Source organism: Rhinatrema bivittatum, chromosome 3 (genome assembly GCF_901001135.1).
Source record: "Rhinatrema bivittatum chromosome 3, aRhiBiv1.1, whole genome shotgun sequence".
In the NCBI taxonomy this organism is placed as follows: domain Eukaryota; kingdom Metazoa; phylum Chordata; class Amphibia; order Gymnophiona; family Rhinatrematidae; genus Rhinatrema; species Rhinatrema bivittatum.
Genome location: NC_042617.1, coordinates 105383109 through 105408993, shown reverse-complemented (window position 1 = coordinate 105408993; position 25885 = coordinate 105383109). Strand labels below are relative to the sequence as shown.

General features: G+C 42.7%; 1 protein-coding gene across 4 annotated transcripts in view; it reads right to left on the bottom strand.

The window, feature by feature from the left end:
• The window catches only part of MACROD2 (mono-ADP ribosylhydrolase 2), a 2649380-nt gene that overhangs the window by 2089093 nt on the left and 534402 nt on the right, over positions 1-25885 (bottom strand). For all 4 annotated transcript variants that reach the window (XM_029593573.1, XM_029593571.1, XM_029593572.1 and 1 more), the window contains exon 4: positions 20218-20247. In XM_029593573.1, coding sequence (XP_029449433.1) covers positions 20218-20247 — 30 coding nt within the window. The remainder of the gene's footprint in view (positions 1-20217; positions 20248-25885) is intronic.

The window sequence follows — 25885 nt, the reverse complement described above, 5'->3', positions numbered from 1 at the left end:
CAGCTGTTTGAGCATCGCAGCCACCTTAACACTGTCAATTTGGAGGCACCCATGGTGAATCATTGCGTACAATTTGGACACATGTTTGATCAGCTCCGATGGACAATCTTAGAACAGATATCCCTCAATCCTCGCGGAGGTGATTCTAATCATTTTTTGAACTTTCGTGAACAGTGGTGGATTTACACTTTAGCCTCACAATTTCCTTTAGGTCTCAATGATTCTGTTGAGTGGTCATCGCTCATTTAGTGCTCCAAATGTTTCAAATCAGTATCTTTGACGTCACTACTTATCGATCCCGCCCACTGCGGTAGGTACATAACTAACAGCGTTAAGATGGCGGATCCTGCTGCCCGAGAATAGCTGCAGCCTAGTAGCGGAACCTGTTGGCAGAACCGGGAATCGTAGGTATCATGCAGCAAATGTTTTTGTCTATGTCATTACCTATTTGGCTTCTATAATTTCTTTTCATTGCATTATAGCATTGGCATAGCGCGGCCCCTGAAGAAGGTTCACAGAAACACGAGCCGTGTCGGGCCAACGCCAGCGTTATATCCCAGCTGCAAACCTCGCTACGATAAGTGCAAATTTTCACTGCCTTAAAATTGTAAACTGACACAAGTTGTTGTTACAAAAACAAACCTTCCGACAGACCGATGATTATAAAATCAAGACGGTGTAACAGTCATTAAATCACCGCATACCCTCCATAGTGGCTTTACGGGGCTACTGTATGAAAAGCCCGCCACAGTATATGAGGTCTCATTAACTGTAAGACTACAATGGCAATGGCAAAGATCTTTGGTTTTCATATGATGGTATTTAGAAGTTTACATTAAGATTACATCATATTCAAACAGTTTTCTATTAGACGGATGATAATTAATGGCAAATTCAGCCCATGGTAACAGTTCGGCCCAGTTATTCTGACGGCAACTCACATAGGCCCGAATGAACTGTTTCAGGGTCCTATTCATCCGTTCTGTTTGCCCATTAGATTGAGGATGATAGCCAGATGTATAATCTAGAGAGATGTTGAACAGTTTGCACAGGGCCTTCCAGAATCTTGCCGTGAACTGTGATGCTTGATCTGAGACTATGTGCTTCGGTAGGCCGTGGAAGCGAAAGATATGGACTATGAAGAGCTTCGCAAGTTCCGAGGCTGATGGTAAGCCAGGTAGTGCCACGAAGTGGGCCATCTTGCTGAAGCGGTCGACTGTGACCCAGATGGTATTCATACCTCCAGAAAGGAATAGATCAACTACAAAATCAGTAACGATATGCGTCCAGGGCTGTTTTGCTGGAAACAGTTGCAGCAATCCCCACGGTTGGCCAGAAGTAGGATTGTGCTTGGCACAGTTGACACAAGATGCCACATAGGAGAGTGTATCTTCCTTGATAGTTGGCCACCAATAATACTTCTGTAGTTTTAGCAGGGTAAGCCGTTGACCAGGATGGCCAGCCAGCCTGGAATCGTGCGCCCAATAGAGCACTTTCTTTCTGAGATGCTTTGGCACGATGGTTTTACCAGCGGGCACAGAATGAGTAGACACTAAGACGACTTTCTTCAGGTCGATTATGTGCTGTGGTTCTTCCGGAATATCCTCCAAGAGAAAGGAGCGTGATAGGGCATCAGCTCTGGTATTCTTGTCTCCGGGGCGATATTTGAGCACGAATTCAAAGCGGTTGAAAAATAAGGACCATCTAGCTTGTCTATGGTTAAGACGTTGCGCATGGCGGAGATACTCTAGATTCTTATGGTCCGTAAACACGGTAATTTGATGTTGAGAGCCTTCGAGCCAAGGCCGCTATTCCTCTAATGCCAACTTAATAGCCAGGAGCTCTTTGTCATCGATCCCATAATTCTTCTCTGCCGGAGAGAAACGTCATGAGAAGAAAGAGAAGGGACGTAAGGACTTGGAATCTCCAGTCTGGCTCAGAACAGCCCCCACACTGACATGAGAGGCGTCGACCTCGACGATGAATGGCTTGTTGGGGTCCAGATGATGTAGGCATGGTTCGTGGAAAAGGCAATTTTTAAATCTTCGAACGCAGAAATGGCCTCTGCAGACCATTTAGAAGCATTGGCCTCTCTCCAGGTCATAGCAGTAAAGGGCACCATTAAAGAAGAATAGTTCTTTATAAAGCTTCTATAGTAAATGGTGAACCCCAAAAATCATCTCAGGGCCTTCAGACTGGTAGGTTGGGACCAATTCTTGATACTTTCTAATTTTTGGGGATCCATCTGGAAGCCAACTTTAGAAACAATGTATCCAAGAAAAGGCATGGAGTCTTTATGGAATTCACACTTGAATAGCTTGGCATAGAGTCAGTGTTCTAGGAGTCTTAATAGAACTTGCTTGACGTCTTCTAGACGTCTTCTAGATGAGTAGAGAAATTCTGAGATAATATTAGGATGTCATCTAGGTACACTACGACACTCTTGTACAACAAATCCCGCAGAATGTCATTCATCATGTTCTGGAACACCATGGTGGGTAAGTAGAGATTAGACATTCCCCAGTCTAGAACAGAAGCATCAGAAGCTGAACAGTAGCTGCTAGGATGCATGGAACATAACTTATCAACCTTTTTACTGTCCTCTAAAGCAAGCAAGTCAATCACCAGCATTTCCACCCCCCCGCACCTTCCCCTCCCTTCCCCTATCTAACCCACCCCCCTACCTTTGTTGGCAGATTTACGCCTGCTGAAAGCTGAAAGCAGGCGTAAGTCTGCACGTGCCAGCGGGCTGCTGGCGCGCCATAACCTGACCCGGGTGCTGGTCCGGAGGCCTCGACCATGCCACGCCCCCGGTCCCGCCCCAAACCGCCCCCTCCCTACCCCTTTTACGAAGCCCCAAGACTTATGCTCGTCCCGGGGTTGTGCATGCGCCAGCGGCCTATGCAAAATAGGCGAGCCGGCACGCAAGTGCCCTGCGTGCATAAATCCGGCCGGATTTACACGCGCAGGGCTTTTAAAATCCGGCCCATAATGTAAGCAAAGTTTTACCTGAATTAAATGTTTAATATAGGGATTCCATATAATCCATATCAATAGCAATAGAGAAATAGAATTGGGTGTGTGTGTTTTTGTTGGGAGTGGGGAAGGGCAGACATAGATATTTATTTATTTTAGATTTTTATATTATGCTTTTCTGCACTTCAAAGCAGATTACATTCAGGTACTATAGGTATTTAAAAGAGAGAGAGAATATACAGATAAATAAATACAAATATATGTATGTGAATATAAACATACGTTATTTTCCCATGCACAGTATATACAAGATTAGATTAATCATACTCTCATTCTGAGGATTTAACCTACCTTCCAGAACACACATACATTAGCATATAATCCAAGATATTACCTTCAAATTAAAAGAGCACAGAATTGAACCTGTAACAGTTAAAAACAGTACCACATTCTGCATTCAAACAAACGTGAAGTGTAGCCTATTGACAGGTTCCATAAGGTCAAATCTCTATGCAGAGAAAAGTAACATGGATACATCTGCATATAATTTCCAAGGCAAAAATGTGCTTCAAATAAAAAGTGGCAATAATGACATAAAATCACTCTCAGTGCAGCAAAAGGCTAAAACTGGTTTCACATACAAATAGCAAATGGAACCTACATACAACTAGAAATGTAGCAAATTATGGCGGAAAAGGACTGCAAGGCTTAATTAATCTATTCATGCTTGATGCGATATTGCAGAACCTATTCCTCTCAGCCTCTGTCCTCACTCCCTTGCATCCAAGGATCTACTGAGCTTTTCTCATCTTTCTTGAACATCTTCACTAGGATACTACTCTCTCTATATATATTGCCCTTTCTATGAAGAAGTATTTCCTTATACTAATTCTGAGACTGCCTACTTCTAGAATCTTCTCTCTTAAATGAAGTGTGCGCCAAAGAAACAAACGGGTGGAAATACATTACATTACCTAAAGCATGTGAGTGAAATACTTATGAAGAAAGTAAGGACTGTTAATCATCATCTACAAAGGGCTTTCAGACAGCATTTTGTGTTCAAACATTGTGTTTTAATTGTTAAACTTAACAAATCAGGGAGTTACAATGAATGGAATCAGCTTGTAGGAAACATATGCACGAGACAAACCCGTATGCAGTACTCCATTGCAGCTATCCTGAAAACCAGACCTGTTTGTAATTGCTAATGACAGTTCTATTCCATATGACAGAGTTTCCCAAACTACAGTCCACTAAGTAATGTTATCCAGTCTGCAAGGCTCCAAAAAATATCTTCATAAATGGCAACGAAAAACCTAGACCACACATCATCCATGGCAGGGAAGTTAAAGGTTCATGTGTGCACGTGTTTACTGTGCCCAAAATGGTCCAATCACTGATGTCCAGAGAGAAAGTTGTTAGCAGAGATGTATACAGTAGGACTCGTGAGTATTTATTTGCTGGGGAAAATGTATGCTTAAAGCTTGAAAAAGAAATTGAGGGTTAAACATACTCTGTGTGTCTAAGGCAAAAACAAGGTTACATTTTATTCCAAGTATCTATAAAATGTGTAAAGGAAAACAGTTTGAGGGTTAAACTTAATCTGTGTGTGTTAAGAGCTGCAAGATTCAATCATTCGCTGTGGGAAGTGAAAGTTGTTTCCTGAAGAAGTAATCAGCAGTGTTTCCATCTATTCCAGTCACATAGTATCATATATAGATTGTTACCCAAATTAGAATGTTAGGAGGACTTTTTTCACAGTAAGAGTCAATTAGTGAAAGAGTAGCCTAGTGGCTAGGGCAGTGGTTCTCAACAAGGGTGTCGGGACACACTGGTGTGTTGCAAGGTCCTGGGAGGTCTGTCAGGGCCAGCACATGGCTGCCTCCTTATTAGCCCGGGTGGGAGTTGGTTGACTTCTTTTACACTGGGCCTGATGGAAGGCTACTCTCACTTCCTTCTCTTCTTTCTGGCCCAGTGGGAGGCTGTTTCCTCTTTCACCCAGATCAGAGGGATACATTGCCAGCTCCTGCTGTTCTGGGCCTGATGGGACGCAAACTTTAGCTTCCCCTGCTGAGTCTGGGAGGGATGCTGCTGACGATCTCCTCACCCTGTGGAGGGTGGGGGAAAGGAGGCTGGGGATGCTGGGAGGATGAAGGTGGAATGGAGAGGGAGTGTGGGGGAAGCTGAGCAGGAAGGGGTAGGAAACAGGGGGTCGGGACAGCAGGGCAGGCAGGGAGATGGGATGAAGGTGTTAAGCAGAGTCAAGCAGGGGAGAGAAGTAGCGCAGGGAAGAGGATGTGGGGGGTGGGGTCAGGAATGCTGGGCGGGGATATGAGTGTGAGCGGATGATTGAAAGGGAGTAACTGGGAAAAGATAAAGGATGATGGAGGCATGGAAGGGGAGTGACGGTGTGCAAAAGCCATAATATGTCAGTTTTGCGAATCTGCATTTCTTCTATCTTTGTACTTTGCTTAGTGTAGGAGGATATGTATTTGTTTCTAGCTCTCCAATTTTGCACTGCATGCAGATTGGCTTTTTAAGGTTTCTATTCCAATTTTTTCTCCATATTTGTAATTTGTGGTCTTTTATTCTGTATTTGGTGAAGGTCGGATCTGTATGTTTGACTGAAGTGAGGTATTTTACTAGTAGGTAGGGATTTGTATCAGTCTTCTTTGTTGCATTTTCTCATTTTCAATAGGACATGCATTGGTGCTGCACTGCTGCCTTTTCATAGGATGGGCTATTGCTGTTTGAGTTCTTGAAATTAGTGTGTCAATGGTATGGAAGGTTTGCTACACATGAGTGGGTTTTTTTTTTTCAGGTTCTGAATGCACCTGGTAGTAAGGGATTTTGTGTTTCTGTTACTAAGATAGCACCAGAATCAGAATATCTTTTTTATATAGTGAATTGTATTTGAAATATCCTAGTTCTGCTCTGCATCCATTGTTTGCAGATGGGTGCAGGTTCCTGTGGATGCAGAGCATATATTTACATTTAGCTCCGTGATGCTCAAGTGTTCAGTGTATTACGCCTGTAAGTATTATCTGCCAGGTGTGCCCCAACAGAAAAAAGGTTGAGAACATTGGGCTAGAGTAGCTGAAAACCAGGGAAGCCATGGTTCAATTCCCACTGCCACTCCTTGTGGCCTTGGGCAAGTCACTTCACCCTCCACTGCCTCAGATTATAAACCCTCTGGGGACAGGAAAATACATACAGTACCTGAATGTAATCCACTTTGAAGTGCCAAGAAAGGCACAATATTTTTTTTTTTAAATGAGGAATTTACATCAAGTCAACTCCTTCAGAAATCAGATGGAGGAACAGAGAGGAGCAGGCAAGGCTAGAAAATATCTAGGACAATCAGGATTGAATTGATGAAATGCTTACTGAGGCATCTAAGCTGGAAAGCTTCAGCAGAAGGGAAGATGAAACTGGATCATAAGATTAAATCTGGACCCAGATTACCTCAGCCACTAGACTCTACATGCCAACTCCACTTTCTCTCATGCTCAAAAACGTAGGCCTTTTAAAAGTAAAAAACATCACAGAGACGTGGTATACAATGATTGGGATATAGTTATGCCCAGCTAAAGTGTATTCAGGAAGGACTTAACAGGAAGAAAAGAGGGGGGGGGGAGAGTGGTACTATATATCAGAAATGATATCAAAGCAACAGAATTTCAGAGCATATAAGGGAAGGAGGCAGCACTATGGGTAATCTGGAGATCCTGGATTCTCTGCAGGAAGAACGGTTCCAGCAACTGATAAACAAATACGCACATATTGGAGTGATACTGCACCCGGTGCTTACAAATGAATAAGAGTGTTTCTGATATCATAGTGGGATCCAGTGATCATCCCACAGCCGCAGTGTTAGCGCGGCTAATAGCTACAACACTTTCATTTGTGTTACCTTGTGCGCTACAGGTCAGTAAAGGATTATCACGGTCCACGACAATTCCAAACGGGGGGGGAGGGAGAGGGAGAGGGAGAGAGAGAGAGAGAGAGAGAGAGAGAGACTGGCCATAATAGCATGGCCTATAGGCAGGTATTTCTATCCCTAGGGTAGGCCCACCTAGTAACTCGAAGTGGGGTTTAGGTATGAGTGTAGGGGGTTAAGGGCCACTTTGACATTCTACATGACACCTACGAACAGAACAGTGGTCTCTTGTGAAGATTTGCTGGCCTTCGGAGTGAGGAAACTCACTCCAAGATGAGATTTGTGCATGGTTCTCTCCACCTAGCTTGTTGTTGCCCAAGTAGAGAGTCCATCAAGCTAGGTGGAGAGAACCTTGCCCAAATCTCATCTTGGAGTGAGTTTCCTCACTCCGAAGGCCAGCAAATCTTCACAAGAGACCACTGTTCTTTCCGTATGTCTCATGTTGAATGTGAAAGTGGCCCCCAACCCCCTACGCTCATACCTAATCCCCACCTCGAGTTACTAGGTGGCCCTCCGATAGGGATACAAATACCTGTCTAGGGCATAGGCACTATAGGAAGGCTCTCTCCCCCCCCGAGGTGTGAGACATATTGCTTGCAGCACCTAAGAGTGGAAATAGGCTGTTTCGGACAGTTTCGTGTACTGCGAAGATTCATTGGTTGTTGTATCGCAGTGCATGATGTGTTCGCCATTTGCAGAAATGGATTCACGAAAACATCGTGATTTGCAAATCCATTTCGCGAAAACATCACGTGACGTGATGTTTCCCCACTGCACGAAAAATGCCTTATTTGCATGGGACACGCCCCCTCATGCGTTACCACTGCGATATTGGAAAATGAGGCCCTAACTTTGTTAACATAGAGAAATATCTCAAGAAGTCATTAACTGAGTAGGAAAAAATAAGGGACATAAAAAAAAGGGCAACAAACATTTTTGTAAACAAAGGTAAAAGGAAAAAAGAGGCCACTGAAAGTTTCTAAGGAAGTAGCAGAAAAAGTAAGGGAAAAAAGCATTTATAAATTACAAAAAAATCGCAGAAAAAAAGGAAGACAGGCAACAATATCTGGAAAAGCAAAAAGAAGCCAAGATTGTAGTCAGGAATGTGAAGGCACAAATGAAAAAAAGAAATAGGGGGACAAGACAGAAGTAGGATTTAAAACTGAAATATAAAGGGAAGGGGTCTGTATTCTGTAAAGGTGAAAGTGAAAGTGCAATTGCTTAACAAATATTTTTGTTAATTATTCACTGAGAAAGGGTTTGGAGTAAAAACACAGAAAACTGCCACAAAAGGAATCGAAGTAAGGCGTTTCTCAAACAGATTTCAGAAAGCTGAGTTCATGAAGAGTAATCAAAACTAAAAATATAAAAAGATGAGTTTCCTTCGATTTTTACTTGCTTGTTAATTTTGTTTTTGAATTTTTTCCTTCAGCTCAAGCCTGCATTAGTATGACATGATTTACTTGTGTTTGTTAATTGAAATACTAAATAAATAAATAAATAAATAAATAAATAAGCAAGCAATGGATCAGGCTGGGATACATCCCAAGGTACTAAGGGCAATTAGAGATATTCTGACAGCTCCACAGTCTGACCTTTTCAATGCTTCTAAACAATAACGAGATCTAAGAGGTCTATTTATCTAGCAGTATTAGGCATTCATCGCACAGTAAATGCCTTAGCCATACCAGCATTATCCCCCAGTAAGCTGCTCTATTAGTATGTAGCCTGGGGACAAATGTTGGAAGAATGACTGACTGGTTAAGATAAAATTTGATATTTATTAAGACAGAATTTTGAAACCACCTTAGGTAGGAACTTCTTCATATATTCAATCACATACACTCTTATTTTCTGCATAGGAACCTTTGGGAACAATTGGGGGAGGGGAAAAGGGTGGTGTTAATTATTTGGGTGCGTAGGGTGGATTAGTGGGAATTAAGAGGGTCATTTTCTCTTAGTTAATCTTTGAATGGTTGGGGAAACAGCTCTGTCTTACCTCAGTAAGAATGGGATAGGATTGATCTATGGCCCTAGCTATTAATGTTTTTTGCATTTTTAATTTTGATGCATGATTTTATTATGTATATTGTTATGTATTGTATTTGTGTGTTATTTGTGTGATATAGTGCTATTTATTGTATAATTTTTATGATTTGTGAATCATTTTAGGTGGGCTATGTCTAAGGAAGGTGAAATACAAATATAACATAACATAACTTGGGATACGTGTATAGTACCACCCTATTGTGATACAATTTGGTATATGGTGGATACATCTCTAGGGTCTGGAATTTACTAACTCTGCAAGCTGAAATGACTACCATGAAAAACATGAACTTCCAGGTCAGGTACTTTAGTCCACAACAGTCTAGAAGCTAAAAGGAGGCTTGTATTAGCTGGGTAAGCACCAAACTGTGGTTCCATAATATAGAGGGTAGCTTGATGGCAAGCTTCATTCGATGCAAGGCCCACATATATAAGACAACTAAAGGCCACATAGAGATTGAATTTCCTTCCACATGCCAATGATAAGCGCCAACTGTACAATTAAAGAATTGGTTTAGAAGGCAGACTCTGAAAGATGTAAAAGGTAGCTAAGAAGTTTTTGTATGTAATAAAAGAAGAGATCCAGGATTTTGCCCTCATCCAGAGGGTAAAAATCCTCTATTTTAACCTATAAAAACCTCTGCTAGATTCCTTTTTCGGTGGAAAGAAAACTGTAGAACAAGGGTTCATAATATGAAGCTCCAAGACCAATCAAGACCAATGTCACGAAGTATTTCTTCATGGGAAGGGTGGTGGATGCATGGAATGCCTTCCCAAAAGAGGTATTGAGGTCAAGGACAGTAATGAAATTCAAAAGGGCATGGGATAAATACAGAGGATTCCTAGTGGCTAAATAGTGGAAACAAAGAAAAGAGTAACCATGTTGAGTTGGGTAACCTATATAGAGCCACAATTACCTTAACAATAGAAAACAAAACAACAACAACAAAAAAGATTGCTGGGCAGCCTGGATGGACCACTTGGGTCTTTTTCTGCTGACATTTACTACTTTAATATATTTTCTAGATGCTAAAAGGACTTGAGACACTTCATTGGAGAATCTAAAGGAACAAATTATTGCACTCTGAACATCAAGACTGTGAAGGGCAGAGACCGAATGTTAGGATGAAACAGTGTTCCTTAAATCTAAGTAATCATGGTTGAGGAATTGCCCAACCTGATTCTTTTCCTAACTGATAGCTCCCAACTGAGTAGAAACCAATTCAGTCTTGGCTAAATACGATAACTGCACAAAGTGGCAGTTACAACCCTAAACACCTTGCTGAACAGACAGGATGGACCATTTTGTCTTTATCTGCTGACATTTACTATGTTACTAGGTTACATAGTACTACTTCTCTGGGAAAAAAAAGATGCCAATACTCATATACAGGATGTATGTTTTGTTTTGTTTTTTTTAAGGCATCAAAGGCACCAAAACTCAGTACCAGAATGTACCCCCTGGAAAAAAGCCCTGATGTTACATAATCCTCTGGTCTCTTCTTATTAAGGTTTATACAAGTAAGATATCAATACAGAAGACTCTTTGCCTAATGAAGGGAGAAGGCACCTGATGCTAGACTACCTTCTGACGTCTCCTGGAAAAAAATCTTAGCACCTTCCTATTCAAAAAGGTCAGGAACAGATCTATCTCAGGTGTTCCCCACTTGAGAAAAAACTTGCTTGCTGAGAAGCAGAGGGTCAAACCACTGCCAGCAGAAGTTTAACAGAGATGTAAATGGCCATAAAATCAAGCAAAAAGAGTCTATGATAAGCCTAGAGCTATCACTCCAGATGGACACAGTCCTATAAAAAGTTTGGAGAGTCTGCAACTTGTGCATGGGGCTAGAGAGTGGCAGGTTACAAGATTAAAGGGGAGTTTTAAATTGTTACTTGGAACTTTCTGCTGCCTGTTTATATAAGTTTGCTGTATGTATAAGAAAGGAACTGTGCTGCTAATTGTAAGGTAACATCTAGAAGAACAATAAAAGACACTGTTTTTCCAAGATTGTGTGGATGTTTTCAGGCTAGCTCAAAACAGTCTAGGTCAGGGCACAAACCACAGCCTATGACAAAAACATCATAGGTTGAATAGACCAGATGTGCTCCAAAATCCTCTTGTTTGTTCAACAGGTGAACAAATTCCTTTTGTTTCTCTGTAAGAAGCAGCTCAGATTATTTTTGCCTCTTCCAAAGTGGAATGCAAGTAATAGACCATTAAGATCTGAAAAGACACCATAAGGGAGATGAGCATAGCATTTTAAGGAAGTTCCTCCCATTAAGGTTCAAGGTCTGAGGCTTATACCTTGGTGGCACCAAAGAATGAGCCTTGTACTCTATCCCTTTTCAGGACAGATTTAATATTCACAGACTGTATGACAACTGGACCTTGCTGGATCCTGAACCTGACTGGACATGATACTTGGCATTTCCTTTATTGCCAACAGGAAACACTGAAAGTGGGGTCTCTCACATTGTCTTTTGTATATGCACTGCTGCTAGCTCCTTGGGCTTATCGAGGAACCTGAGGGAGTCTAGTAAAGAAGCCCTGGGGAAAGGGTTAAGTCATTTTCTATACAAAAGCTGAAAGGTAGAGATCCTCAGAAGGGGATGCGCTCCTTGCCTGATTAGGAGAGGGTCTGAGCTGAGTACTTTTCTTCAGAATATGAATCTCCAGACCTCTGAGTGGAAACCCAGAACTCTTCAAACTCAGAATCCAACTTATAAAGAGGAACATGTTGCGATTCTGCCCTGTTTGGGCAGTATCTCCAACTTTTTTCCCCTTTCAGCATTTCCTTTGCGGCTCAGAGCCGCCAACGCACTTCTCACACGGCAGGTGCCATGCTACTGCAACCCCTGCAGCCTGGAGGCTGTCTCTGCTCTCTACTCGTGGCCGGAACCACGCTTCTCTTCCTCTCGCAGTCCAGAGACCACCGACATCACTGCTGCCTTCCCTGGTGGCAGGGAGCCTTCGGAGTGTGTCTATACGCGGAAGGAGGCTGCTGACTGGCATCCCCACGTGGCCTGGAGGCCACCATCTTACCTTGGGCCCTCCAGGGGAAGAGGGCCTGCATCCCCGGTCTTTCCTGCAGCTGGAAGCGACCTTGATCTATCCTTTGTGTCAGGGAAGCCGCCGTCCATCCTAGGGCCTGCCCTGAGGCCTGCTTCTCCTTCTGCAGCCTTCAGTGTTGCAGCAGGGCCACTATCCAGGGTCCTGCTCTGCGTCCTGTTTCCTCCTAGGGGGTGAGGTCGGCTCTCTCTTCAGTATTTAAAGGAACAGCGAGGGAATGGTAACTTCTGATGTCATCATTGGATCCGCCTCTTCTGCAGTATAATAAGCTTCAGTCTTCATTTCTTCCTTGCCTTCGCAAGGAGCCAATCCTCCTTAGGACTTCTCGTCATCTGCTTCTCAAGGCACTTCATTATATGTAGGATCCTGTGTCTTTGTGATATCTTCAAGCTATGTCTTCGTCTTCATCTCTTCAAGGTCTCCAGATGTCTTGTCTTGATGTCTTCTTTATCCGGTTGATCTTTGTCCTGGCAGCGCAAGTCTCCAAAAAGTTCCAGCTTCTTATTTTAACCTTTGTCATAGAGGCATCCCCTCGAATCTTCAACCTTGCCTGGATCCTGGAGTCTGCACCCTGCCTCTACTTCACAAATGAGCTCTTTTATCTGATCCGTCCCGGCATGGCCCTGCCCGTCCTTAATAAGCTGTGCAGGTTGCATTTTGGAACAGGCTTCGTCAGAGTCTTCACTTCATCTTCTTGCTTTCCTGTGTGGGGAACCACCAGCGTGGTCCGTGAACTGTCTTCATTGGCTGAGTATATAGGCGCGTGATGTGCAGTACCGACCCAGATCTGCCAACTTGTGTGGGGAACCACTAGCGTGGACCGCGACCAGCCTACCCCGGCTGTGTAGGGCGCGCTGCCTGCGTGGTCCGAGACTAGTCCGGCTAGGTTATGTAGGGTGCGTGATGTCCAGTACTGACTCAATTATCTTCAAGCAAATCATGGCCTTCCAGAGTTTCTTCATATATATGACCAGAGTTCCTCTTCACTCCACGTATCCAGATTGCATTTCTTCATGTTTCGAAGTCTCATCTTACTTCATGTATTCAGCGTGATGTTCCACTTAATGTATCCTGAGTCTTGTCTCACTTCAAGTCTTCGTCTTTGATGTCCTCATCTTTTGACCATTGTTTGCCCTGTCGCAGTTGCTGCTCCATGCGGCAGGTCAGAAAGTGCTTGGAGTAGTCGGAGGACCACTCATGAGACTAACATTGCATTGTTTGGGTCTCTCTCTGCTGCGTAGAGGTGTGGTTGTGGTCGAGGCCATCATCCTTTCATCTTCAGCCCATGCTGGGTCACCTCTCACCTGCCTCTGTGCTTGCCGGAGCTCCTCTGTGACTGTATCGGGGCCCAGGGGCACACAAAAACCACCAGAGATGGGATCGCTACCCACGTTCCCACAATTGAACATAAGTCCGAGAAGGCACCCATCCTAGAGTCATACCCTCTCTAGTTTTTCCCCGATGACTCCCTTCACAACAGGATCAAGAAATGCTGCACAGTGGAAGAGGCTTCCCTAATTGATGCTGTTTGGCTTTGACATTATGTACAATGCATGGACACCGAGCCTCGATATTGAGACACTAATGTTGGTGCCAGTCTGCTCAGTGCCAGGGTATAGGTCTCAAGGATTGGTTCAACTGGCATCACAGCCAGTGTCAAAGTACTTGGTGCCAGTATTTCTTACAACAAATGAGTGAGGCTGCACTAAGCAAGAAAGGAAAATTTCTCGTGCCAAGCAACTAATGAAAAAAAAAATACAACTAGGAACTGCCATCAAAAAATTAACTAAGGAGCATTACTGGATAAAGAAAAGCTATACTGAAAAAAAAAATCCCTTATGGAGAAAAAGAGTAAAGAAATGTAACCAGCATCACTGCAGACATACAAGGAATCTTGGAAACCATTGGAACTGCAGCAGAGATTGTTATGCATGCTTGTGAAAAATCTTTTAGTCTTTCCCAGAGCTATCTAGAAAATATTCAGTGCTGCCATCATCACATGAATTCCCCCATTTATTTAATATTTTTATTTATCTTCCACTTTTTGTGACTCGTTAGTCACTTCAAAGAGGATTACATAATGATTTATGTTTCAATTGTTTTTTATATTTTATGAATGTTTACTTTATACATTGTCTAGGGCTGGTGCTTTTGTTTGGTAATAAATATGTAAAAATAAATACTGTACTGTAGTTGATTCCCTGTCCCCAGAGGCCTTACAATCTAACCCCTAGATTCATCAAAAAGTGTTACTAATGCTAAGGGGGGAGGGAGAGAGAGAGAAGGGGGAGAGAGAGTGAACTATCTACAAGGCCCTCATAGTAGGGAAGTATTTATATCTCTATAGGAGGGCCATGTAATAGGTCGAGGTGAGGTGTTGGTGGTGTTTTAGGGGCCAGTTTTGCATGTAGAGTGAGATGTACGAACAGCACAGTACACCTTGGTGAAGATTTGATGTCATTTGGAAAAATAGTGGAAAGTGTTCTAAACATCAAAATCACAGAACGTATAGAAAGACATGGTTTAATGGAACAAAGTCAGCATGGCTTTACCCAGGGCAAGTCTTGCCTCACAAATCTGCTTCACTTTTTTGAAGGAGTTAATAAACATGTGGATAAAGGTGAACCGGTAGATATAGTATACTTGGATTTTCAGAAGGCGTTTGACAAAGTTCCTCATGAGAGGCTTCTAGGAAAAGAAAAAAGTCATGGGATAGGTGGCGATATCCTTTCGTGGATTGCAAACTGGCTAAAAGACAGGAAACAGAGAGTAGGATTAAATGGACAATTTTCTCAGTGGAAGGGAGTTGACAGTGGAGTGCCTCAGGGATCAGTATTGGGACCCTTACTTTTCAATATATTTATAAATGATCTGGAAAGAAATACGACAAGTGAGATAATCAAATTTGCAGATGACACAAAATTGTTCAGAGTAGTTAAATCACAAGCAGATTGTGATAAATTGCAGGAAGACCTTGTGAGACTGGAAAATTGGGCATCCAAAGGGCAGATGAAATTTAATGTGGATAAGTGCAAGGTGATGCATATAGGGAAAAATAACCCATGCTATAATTACACAATGTTGGGTTCCATATTAGATGCCACAACCCAAGTAAGAGATCTAGGTGTCATAGTGGATAACACATTGAAATCGTCGGTTCAGTGTGCTGCGGCAGTCAAAAAAGCAAACAGAATGTTGTGAATTATTAGAAAGGGAATGGTGAATAAAATGGAAAATGTCATAATGCCTCTGTATCGCTCCATGGTGAGACCGCACCTTGAATACTGTGTACAATTCTGGTCGCCGCATCTCAAAAAAGATATAATTGCGATGGAGAAGGTACAGAGAAGGTCTCCCAAAATGATAAGGGGAATGGAACAACTCCCCTATGAGGAAAGACTAAAGAGGTTAGGACTATTCAGCTTGGAGAAGAGACGACTGAGGGGGGATATGATAGAGGTGTTTAAAATCATGAGAGATCTATAACGGGGTAGATGTGAATCGGTTATTTACTCTTTCGGATAGTAGAAAGACTAGGGGGCACTCCATGAAGTTAGCATGGGGCACATTTAAAACTAATCGGAGAAAGTTCTTTTTTACTCAACGCACAATTAAACTCTGGAATTTGTTGCCAGAGGATGTGGTTAGTGCAGTTAGTATAGCTGTGTTTAAAAAAGGATTGGATAAGTTCTTGGAGGAGAAGTCCATTACCTGCTATTAAGTTCACTAAGGGGCAGATTTTTAAAAAGTACGCTGGATTTTAGTAGATACGCGCGGAGCCGCGCGTATCTGCTAAAAACCTGGATCGGCGCACGCAAGGCTATCGATTTTGTATAGCCGGCGCGCGCCGAGCCGCGCAGCCTACCCCGTTCCCTCCAAGGCCGCTCCGAAATCGGAGCGGCCTTGGAGGGAATCCTCTAACGCCCTCCCCTCACCTTCCCCTCCCTTCCTCTACCTAACCCACCCGCCCGGCCCTGTCTACACCCCCCCCCTTACCTTTCTCCGGGGATTTACGCCTCCCTCCGGGAGGCGTAAATCCCCGTGCGCCAGCGGGCCTCCTGCGCGCCGGGCCGCGACCTGGGGGCCGGTACGGAGGGCGCGGCCATGCCCCTGGACCGCCCCGGGCCGTAGCCACGCCCCCGTACCCGCCCCCAAAACGCTGCCGACACGCCCGAAAACGCCGCGACGACCGGGACCGCCCCCGACACGCCCCCCTCGGAGAACCCCGGGACTTACGCGAGTCCCGGGGCTCTGCGCGCGCCGGTAGGCCTATGTAAAATAGGCGCACCGGCGCGCAGGGCCCTGCTCGCGTAAATCCGGGCGGATTTACGCGAGCAGGGCTCTTAAAATCCGCCCCTCAGAGAATAGCCACTGCCATTAACAATGGTAACATGGAATAGACTTAGTTTTTGGGTACTTGCTAGGTTCTTTTGGCCTGGATTGGCCACTGTTGGAAACAGGATGCTGGGCTTGATGGACCCTTGGTCTGACCCAGTATGGCATTTTCTTATGTTCTTATGTTCTTAAGAAAGTCTTGAAAAGATGCTAGGGTAAGATATAAATACTATTAGGAGAATAGAATCTTTGGAGAACCATTCTTGATTAAATTTAAGGATTATAAATTTTCCTAAAATTTTAGGATCACCTATTACTATCATAGGCCTTGATTTATCAAAATGCGGTAAGTACCGCATGCGATTGCAAAAGGGGCGTGGTTTATGCAACAATTCACTTTATCGCAATTTGCACTAATTACCTATGAAAAGAGCTAAGTTAGTGCACATTGCAATAGGTGTCAGACCTGTTGTATTTCCTGCATATGACCACTGGGTGGACCATTTTTGAGACAGACAGAGAGAGAGAGAGAGAGAGAGAGACTGCCCATAATGTCATCCCCATTAGGTAGGTATTTGTATCCCTGTGGTAGGCCCACCTAGTAACTCGAGATGGGGTTTAGGTATGAGTGTAGGGGGTTAGGGGCCACTTTGACATTCTATGTGACACGTACGAACAGAACAGTGGTCTCTTGTGAAGATTTGATGACCTTCGGAGTGAGGAAACTCACTCCAAGATAAGATTTGGGCAATGTTCTCTCAACCTAGCTTGATGGACTCTCTACCTGGGTAACATTAAGCTAGGTGGAGAGAACATTGTACAAATCTCATCTTTGGGTGAGTTTCCTCACTCCGAAGGACTTCAAATCTTCACAAGAGACCACTGTTCTGTTCGTACTTGTCACGTAGAATGTCAAGGTGGCCCCTAACCCCCTACACTCATACCTAAACCCCATCTCGAGTTACTAGATGGGCCTACCATAGGGATACAAATACCTACCTATGGGGATGACATTATGGCCAGTCTCTCTCTCTCTCTCCCCTTCAATAGGCCTTACAAGAGACATCACAAGAGGCAATGAAACCTTATCGCACGGTCACGGCAGCTAACACAATTCAAAGAGGTGTTGTTAAAATCGGCATTACAGCTGTGCAATAGCTCTTCACAGACAGGCTAACCCAGCCCACTCTCCGCCCCTAACTCCTCCTATTTTCTGAATTTGCATCACACCATACGATATGCTACTAGCGCATGCGTTAAACACGTTTTTGCATGCATTAAGGGCCTATCGCATGCGTTAACGCGGCTATTCGCTTGCGATAAGCCCTTAACGCATGCGAAAACGCCTTATCGCATTTTGATAAATGACCCCCATAGTGAGGAAATATTTTGTGGAAAATTTAAGAATACCAGTGGAAAAAATACCTATGTTAAGTAAAAGTACATTCCTTCCATTCCAAAAGAAACAAGGTTTAATGATAACTCCTGCTAACTCCTTGGAGTTAGATAATTTGACTGCTATTTTAGAAGCTTCAACAGAAGAAGTTCTCGAAAGAGCATCTCTTCTCTTGACGTTTTGTTCTCTTCAAGATTTAAACCTACTAATAAGACACTATTTCCAAAACTTCAAAACTTCCTTTTATGGTGGTCAAGTTAGGATATACCACGACTTTGCTAAAGTGACACAAGATCACCGAAAGGCTTTCTTAAATATGAAAAAAGAAGTTTTGGATTGTGATGCAACATTTTTTCTTCGCTACCCATGCAGATGTGTGGTATTTCCTTTAACCCAGATCAGCTGAGTAATTTCTTGAAAAACCAAAAAGGTCCACAAAATTAAAATGTCAACAACAGAGTAATCTAGGAGTAATATATTAAAAAAAAATGTATGGGAGTAGTTAACCCCTATTTTTTTATTTTTTTTTTAAGTATTTTGGAATATTGAGAATTTCTCCTCATTATTAGAAATACCCCTTGGAACAAATAATGTGTTTTCAAATTTAAAGATGTTTAATTTATGTGTTTATATAATTTTTATTTCTTCATTATAATTACTTGGCAAAGATCTCTAAAAATTATTGTACAAAGATGTTTGTTTGCTTTATAAATGTTATCTAAAAATGTAATTAATAAATATTTAAAAAAAAAATTTTTCATCCTGCACACCAACTCACTGGTATGCCAATTTGTCATCACATCACACCCGTTTTAAAATATCTGCACTGACTACCAATTTCTGCACGCATTAAATATAAAGTTGCTGTTTCCATTCACAATTTACTTTATGTCCTTAGCTCCCCCTGGATCAGCTCTCTCCTTCGCATTCACACTCCAGCCTGGACCCTCCAATCCTCAAGCCAGTTCCTGTTAAATGTCCCTCCTTCTAAAGCCACCCATCTATCCTCTAAACACACATGTATTCATTTTCTATATAAGGTCTTACTCTATGAAATTCCCTCCCTGTATCCATACGGCTCATGCAGTATTCAAAGCAATTTAAGACATTAAAAACCCATCTTTTTACAAAAGCATTTCAATGACATTATGGGCCACATTTTTAAACTTATGCGCGGGGTAGATTTGTTCGCGCCGGGTTGCGCGAACAAATCTACGCCCGATTTTATAACATGCGCACGAGCGCAAAGGGGTGCACACATGTGTACCTTGCGCGAGCCGAGCCCGAGGGGAGCCCCGATGGCTTTCCCCGTTCCCTCCAAGGCCGCTCCAAAATCAGAGCGGCCTTGGAGGGAAATTTTTCTCCAGCCCCCCCCCCCCCCACCCTTCCTCTATCTAACCCACCCCCAGCCCTAACTAAATTCCCCCTACCTTTGTTGAAAAAGTTACGCCTGCATGAGACAGGCATAACTTGCGCGCGGCGGCTCGCCATCCCCCGGCACAGGCCGCTGTGTCGGAGGATTTGGCCCCATCCCCGGACCACCGCCATGCCCCCAGCCCCACCCCCCGAGCTGCTGCCATGCCTCCGCCCCGGGACCACCCATTTTTGAAAGCCCCGGGACATACGCATGTCCCGGGGCTTGTTCGCACTGCCGAGCCTATGCAAGTTAGGCTCGGCACGTGCAGGGGCAGCTTTTCAGGGGTTACGCGCGTAACCCTTTGAAAATCTGCCCCTATATTTTTTCTCCACTCCAGTTGCTATTTTTTTGCCTCACAGCTACTTTGTACATGCCATTTGCTCCAATCTGTATAATTCTGTCACACAGATTGTATTGTTTGTTTCATTTGTTGTTTTTTATGAACATTTTTATTGTTCCCCAACCTGAACTTCTGAGGGGCAGGTAATAAATAAATATTCCAACTGGCCAGTTTGTACTTTTTGATCTACTAAGGCTTTTTATACAGGAAGCATGTGCCAACAGAAATAGTCTGAATCAAGCCTTTCATGATTAGAACTTTAAATCATATGGAAGCTTATTCAAAACATTAACATGGATGATGACAAGCAATGCATGTTCACTTTATTTCCCAATGACACAGGCAAAATTAACAAATCTTACTGCACAAATGCTTTTCCTGGCAAAAAAAATCACCCAGAAGATTAGACACCAAATGGCATCACAAATAATTTGATGTGTTTTAAATTTTAGAACAAAAGTGGACATAAAGGAGCGAAGCAGTTCTCACTGAAAATCTCGATATATCCAGTAGTAAACTTAAAAAACAATTAATTTTTTAAAAAATAATTCTCCTACATGCAACATATTTACATTTAAGATTTATGACATTGCATAAAAATGCATAAAATTTGCAATTCCCATGATTACTAAATATTCTTCCCTTAAGAAAGAACAATCACATCAAAATTAAAAAACGTTTACATAACACGTACCTCCTCCACCTCCAAGAAGAGATGAGTTTGCTGGAAATAAAGCAAGAAAAGAACAAAGCATTAGGCTCACTGATTCTTAAATACAACAAAAAAAACTACAGCACATTTTAGAAATAAGGAAGTACAGAAACCGTGAATGCCAGGACAAAAATATTATTTTTTTTATAGTTATAATAAAAGTTAAACAGATGGTAATCAGTGCTTTCAATTAAATGATAAACTATTTCAATTTCCTGGTTAAGATGGATCACACTAGATTTTTACAACCAATATGTCAATCCTTTATGTCTGTTCTTAGGGCCTGTATTTAGACCAGTATTTTATTTTGTCATGCTTCTGGTCATTCAGCTCACTCTAATTATAATTACTATCGAGACATAACATTTTCAATCTGAAAAATCTTTTGAAATGATTATTTAAATATCTACTGATTTGAAGCATGCAATTAGTCCACTATCCTATTTATTGTAGTTTTATGGCAAAATGCAGGGTTGACAACCAAATTAATATTAAAATAAGTGCCTTATTCAATCCTTATTATATTCTGTTTTATAAATGTTGGGAAAAACTGTGGCATCCAGTTCAAGCTTTTCTATTTTCTTTATCATTCATATGAGTACCTTTCCATAATGTAAAAGTTTCTCCACATGAATGATTTACATGTCATCAAAATTAAGTGGCTCTTAATGAATATTTAGGGGAATACAAGACTAATTTTTATTATAAACCAAACATCACAGAAATTAAATGGTGTTAATTTTATTTTGTAAACCTGGAGAAAACCATTGAAAAATGAATATCTTCTAACATGACATATTGCACTGATTCTGCCTTTGAACCTTGATTTAGAACCTGCTAAACCAGAATCAAGTCCTCATCCAGGAAGTCCTGGTTGTCCTGGGGCACATGGTAGCGGCAGTGAATGCAGTCAAAGAAGAGAGAAATGATGTTGCACTCATCCCACAGCTGGAGCCATGGGAGGCGCTTACCTTCAAGGCCCTGTGGCTGCAACAGAAGCCGGGGCCTTGCCTGGGGCTGCCGACACCGGATACTTCCGCAGCCTGACTGCCATCTTGCCGGCGCGGCAGGGGCCGAGCCGGGCTTCTCCAATGCAGCAAGAAGCCGCCGACACTCTTGCCCCCTCCAGGGGAGGGGTCCTCGCTCCTGCAGCAGGAAGCCGTTCCTCTGCCTCCTCTTCGCGGCTAGACACCGCAGACGTTGCCGGGGCCTGCCCTGAGGTCCAGCTCCTTCTCTTCATCTCATCGTTGCAGTGGCAGCATGGTCACTGTCCAGAGTCCTGCCCCTTCCTTCCTTCCTAAGGGAAAGGCCCGCGGCTTCTGCACAGATTTAAAAGGCCAGCCAGGTGTGGCCCATCTGAACTCCTCCCAGGGAGTTGCCTGCTTCCTGCCCTATAAGAGGGCTTCTCAGTCAGTCAGTCCTTGCTTTGGCAAGGAGCTAGTCCTCCTGGGCTACTTCTCCCAAGGACTCCTTGTTTCCAGCTCATTCCTGGCATCCTGATTTTGTCCACCGACTTCCGTGTATCCTGGATCTTCGTTTATCTTCCTGCTCTCTATCCTGATATTCTTTGATGTCTCTTGATGTTTCCAAGTTCCGTGATCTTTCCAAGTTCCATGATGTTTCCACATTCTATGATGTCCTGATGTCACAAGTTCCATCATGTTCCCGGTCCTATGCTCCAGGTCCGGTGGGACCCGTGCCTCCAGAGATTCCCTGCTTTTACTCCGAGTTTCCAAGCTCCAAGGTTTTATCTCGTTTCCCAAGTCCTGACTCCGGAGGATCTTAGGGGTTTCCACTAACCTGCACTATGAGACTTCCTGAGCCTGTCCCGATCTCCTCGTGGTCCGTGACCAGCCATCCGGCTGTGTAGGGCACGAAGGGGACAGTGTGGTCCATGACTGGCCCCACGTGCTGCGTAGGGTGCCTGAGGGTCTTGCTCATCCCTCTTGTTTCCTGTCTTCGTCCCAAGCTCCAGTCTTCACTCCAAGTTCCAGTCTTCATTCCAAGCTCCAGTGCCTACAGCCTCCTTCCACCGTGACCTCTGTCCAGCCTGCAGCCTCTGCTACACTCTGAGGCAGGTCCAAAAGGGCTTGGAACGGTCGGAGGACCATTCAGAGACCACCATTGCGTTGGTGGTCTCATGGGCGTGCAGGTCGGCAGAGGATTCAAGGTTCCTGATTCCCAGACTTGGACTGTCTTCACCGCAAGGGCACACATTCTCCTTGTTCCATGCTGGAGAGCCCTCAGTTGCGCTCCATCCCATTGTCAGTGCAACAGGATTGCCAAGCCTTGAGCATCCCGAGCTCGAGGCCGACGCAAGCTCCAACAAATGATATTGAGATTGGACTTATTTCCCACTTTTTCCAGAGCCATTTATTTTCGCTTTGATTCCAGTGTCAGTGGATAGAGTAAATGAAAAACATGAGCAAGTGCACAGGAGGAAAAGAAAATAAAAAATCATTTTTTCTTCCATTAGAAACACATATTCGCTCCCAGTATACTTGTAATACTGTACAGAGATACTCACTCATTACCACAGATACAGTTTTTATTCATCAATAAAATATTAGAGCAGGCATTTGGTGAGAAGAGTTATTTATGAAACAGGGAGATACATTTTTTCACAACTCATTGGTAAAATATTCTTACCTATCACCATATTTTGCTTAATTTTCAGAAATCAAGGAGCAACAACAAAACAGAGAACAGAATTACAGAACTATTAGCAAATAATTTTGCTTATCGTGCATTCAAAGATTTGTTTATTTAGGTGTTTTGTATACCGCTGTTCCAGAATAAGATTACAACGGTTTACAAAATCAGCGTTCATATTCTTGGTTAACAATCACATTCTGTGTCAGCATTCATAATTTAGGTCAACATCATGGCAGTTATATGTTCTTGTTCATATTCATATATATTCTTGGTCGCCATGACAGCAGATTTATAGACTTCATATTCGTACATTTTCAAAGTTGGCATTACAGCAAATGCAGATTCAAATTCTACTACATCATTCATTATTTATTGCTCACTTCGCTACCATTGCTTCTTGTACTGACGTTGAAGTTATCAGTATATTGGTATTTTATGTTAAATCGTAAGCTTTTCTACAGAGCCATGTTTTCAGTTCACGTTTGAAATACTTTCTTTATGGACAAAATGCTGCTTGAACATGCTTTCAAATAATTTAGAAACAATAATACAACTCACGATTAATGCTGCAACAATCACATCTTTGATACACAATTTTCTTATTACTATGAGGAAAATATAAGCTACAGTAGCAAGAATACAGATTTAATTATGAATCATAACTTAGTATGTCACTGTTTAGAAGAAAAAAAAACACAACCATAAATTAAACTAAAACCTCAGAGGTCCATATTCAGCACCACTTAGCCAGTTAAGTTCCAACTTATCCAGCTCAGTGGTGCACTTTAAATATTCAACGGTAGTCAAAGCTACCACTTAGCCAGATAAATACTTATCTATTTATCCAGCTAATTGGTGGGAGGGGAATGGGCATAACAGAGAGAAGTTGAATAAGCTATCCAGCTAACTCTGATCTCCCCATAGACTTGTCCTAAAGTTAGCCAGATAAACTTATCTGGCTAACTTTAGGATAGCTGGATATATTCAGTGGCATGGATGCACTGCTGAAAATATCAGCTGAGTTAGCCAGATGGGTTTATCCGACTAACTTGCCAAGCTGCACAATGGCTGAATATGGACCTATTATTGTTTACAAGTATTTTTGGATATCAACTATCTTGAAAAAGAAATGAACCTATAATTTTAACTCAACATTTGCTGCTTTCTTGGTAGTCATGACCAGCATTTCAATGATGATATCACTCAAAGGCATTAATTCATGAAAAATCCTCTCTTGTTAAAAGTCATCTAAGAAAGGTGCCTATGTAAAAATGGTACACTATAATCAGTGTATTTGTATATGAAAGGCAAAACCAGCATTTTGTGCATCTGCAGATATGTCAAAACTTAGCATGTCAGTATTTACTAAACAGCTACATCAACTTTATTTACTTAATTATTTATTTAAACTGTCTTAAAACCCTCATCTTCCACAGTTTGTCTAATGCAGGGAACAAAAAAATATACATAATAATAATATAAAATAACAAACAGAAAGGAAGAGCAGCAATAAGCTAATAGCACTAAAAGCAAATGTAATCATTTCAAAAATGCTTCTTTAAAATAAAATGCCTTTTGCTGTTTCCTAAAATTACTGATATCCACCTTCCCCCTTAGCTCTGTCAATTCGGCATTCCACAACTTTAAGACATCACAAGAAAATGTCCTTGCATGAATTCTCTGTAACTTAAAACATTTTAAAAGTGGGAATTGTTAATAAATTTAAAAACACACAATCACAGACTCCATCCTAAAACATAATTAATCAATATAGGCCTCATTTTCCAATATCGCATTGGTATCGCATGCGATACCAAAAAGGGGTGTAGCTTATGCTAATAAGCATGTGTATTGCAAATTGCAATATCAGCTATGCAAAAGGCTGTTATCGCAAGTTGCACTATTAGCCCAATTTGGGCTACTACATTGCCAGTATATCGCAGTTCACAATGTTTCCGGACAGGCCTGTTTCAGGAGAGAGAGAGAGAGAGAGAGAGAGAGAGAGAGAGAGAGAGAGAGAGAGAGAGAGAGAGAGAGAGAGAGAGAGAGAGCACACCTTGCTATAGTACCTCCTCCCTAGACAGGTATTTGTATCCCTATGGGAGGCCCACCTAGTAACTCGAGATGAGGTTTAAGTATTAGTGTAGGGGGTTAGGGGCCACTTTCACATTCAACATGAGACGTACGAACAGAACAGTGGTCTCTTGTGAAGATCTGAGGACCGACGGAGAGAGGAAACTCACTCCAAGATGAGATTTGGGCAAGGTTCTCTCCACCTAGCTTGATGGACTCTCTACCTGGGTAAAAAGCTAGGTGGAGAGAACCTTGCCCAAATCTCATCTTGGAGTGAGTTTCCTCACTCCGAAGGCCAGCAAATCCTCACAAGAGACCACTGTTCTGTTCGTACGTCTCATGTTGAATGTGAAAGTGGCCCCTAACCCCCTACACTAATACTTAAACCTCACCTCGAGTTACTAGGTGGGCCTCCCATAGGGATACAAATACCTGTCTAGGGAGGCGGCACTATAGCAAGGCTCTCTCTCTCTCTCTCTCTCCCCCTCCTAAAACAGGCCTGTCCGGAAACATCCGGACAGGCCTGTTTCAACCGCGATAAACCTTTACCGGCTGTAGCGCACAACGTAACGCAAATGAAAGAGGTGTAGTTATTGGCCACGTTAGGAGCCGTGCTAACAGTGCGGCTGTTTTGCTGCACACGATAAATCCTCCCTGCTTTGCATTTGCTCCGCCCCAACTCCGCCCCTTGAATACAAAATTAAAAATTCGCAAATCGCGTTAACTGCTGTTAGCGCGATTTGCAGAATTATCACACGTGTTAACTCCTTGTAAAATGAGGCCCTATATTTGTTAAATGAGCCCGCATGCTCAGAATATAACAATTTATGCACTATGATAAGCAATTTAAAATGAATTCTAAACTTCACTGGCAAACTGACTTTCACTCTGAACTGGCAAAATAGAGTCCCTACTACCAACC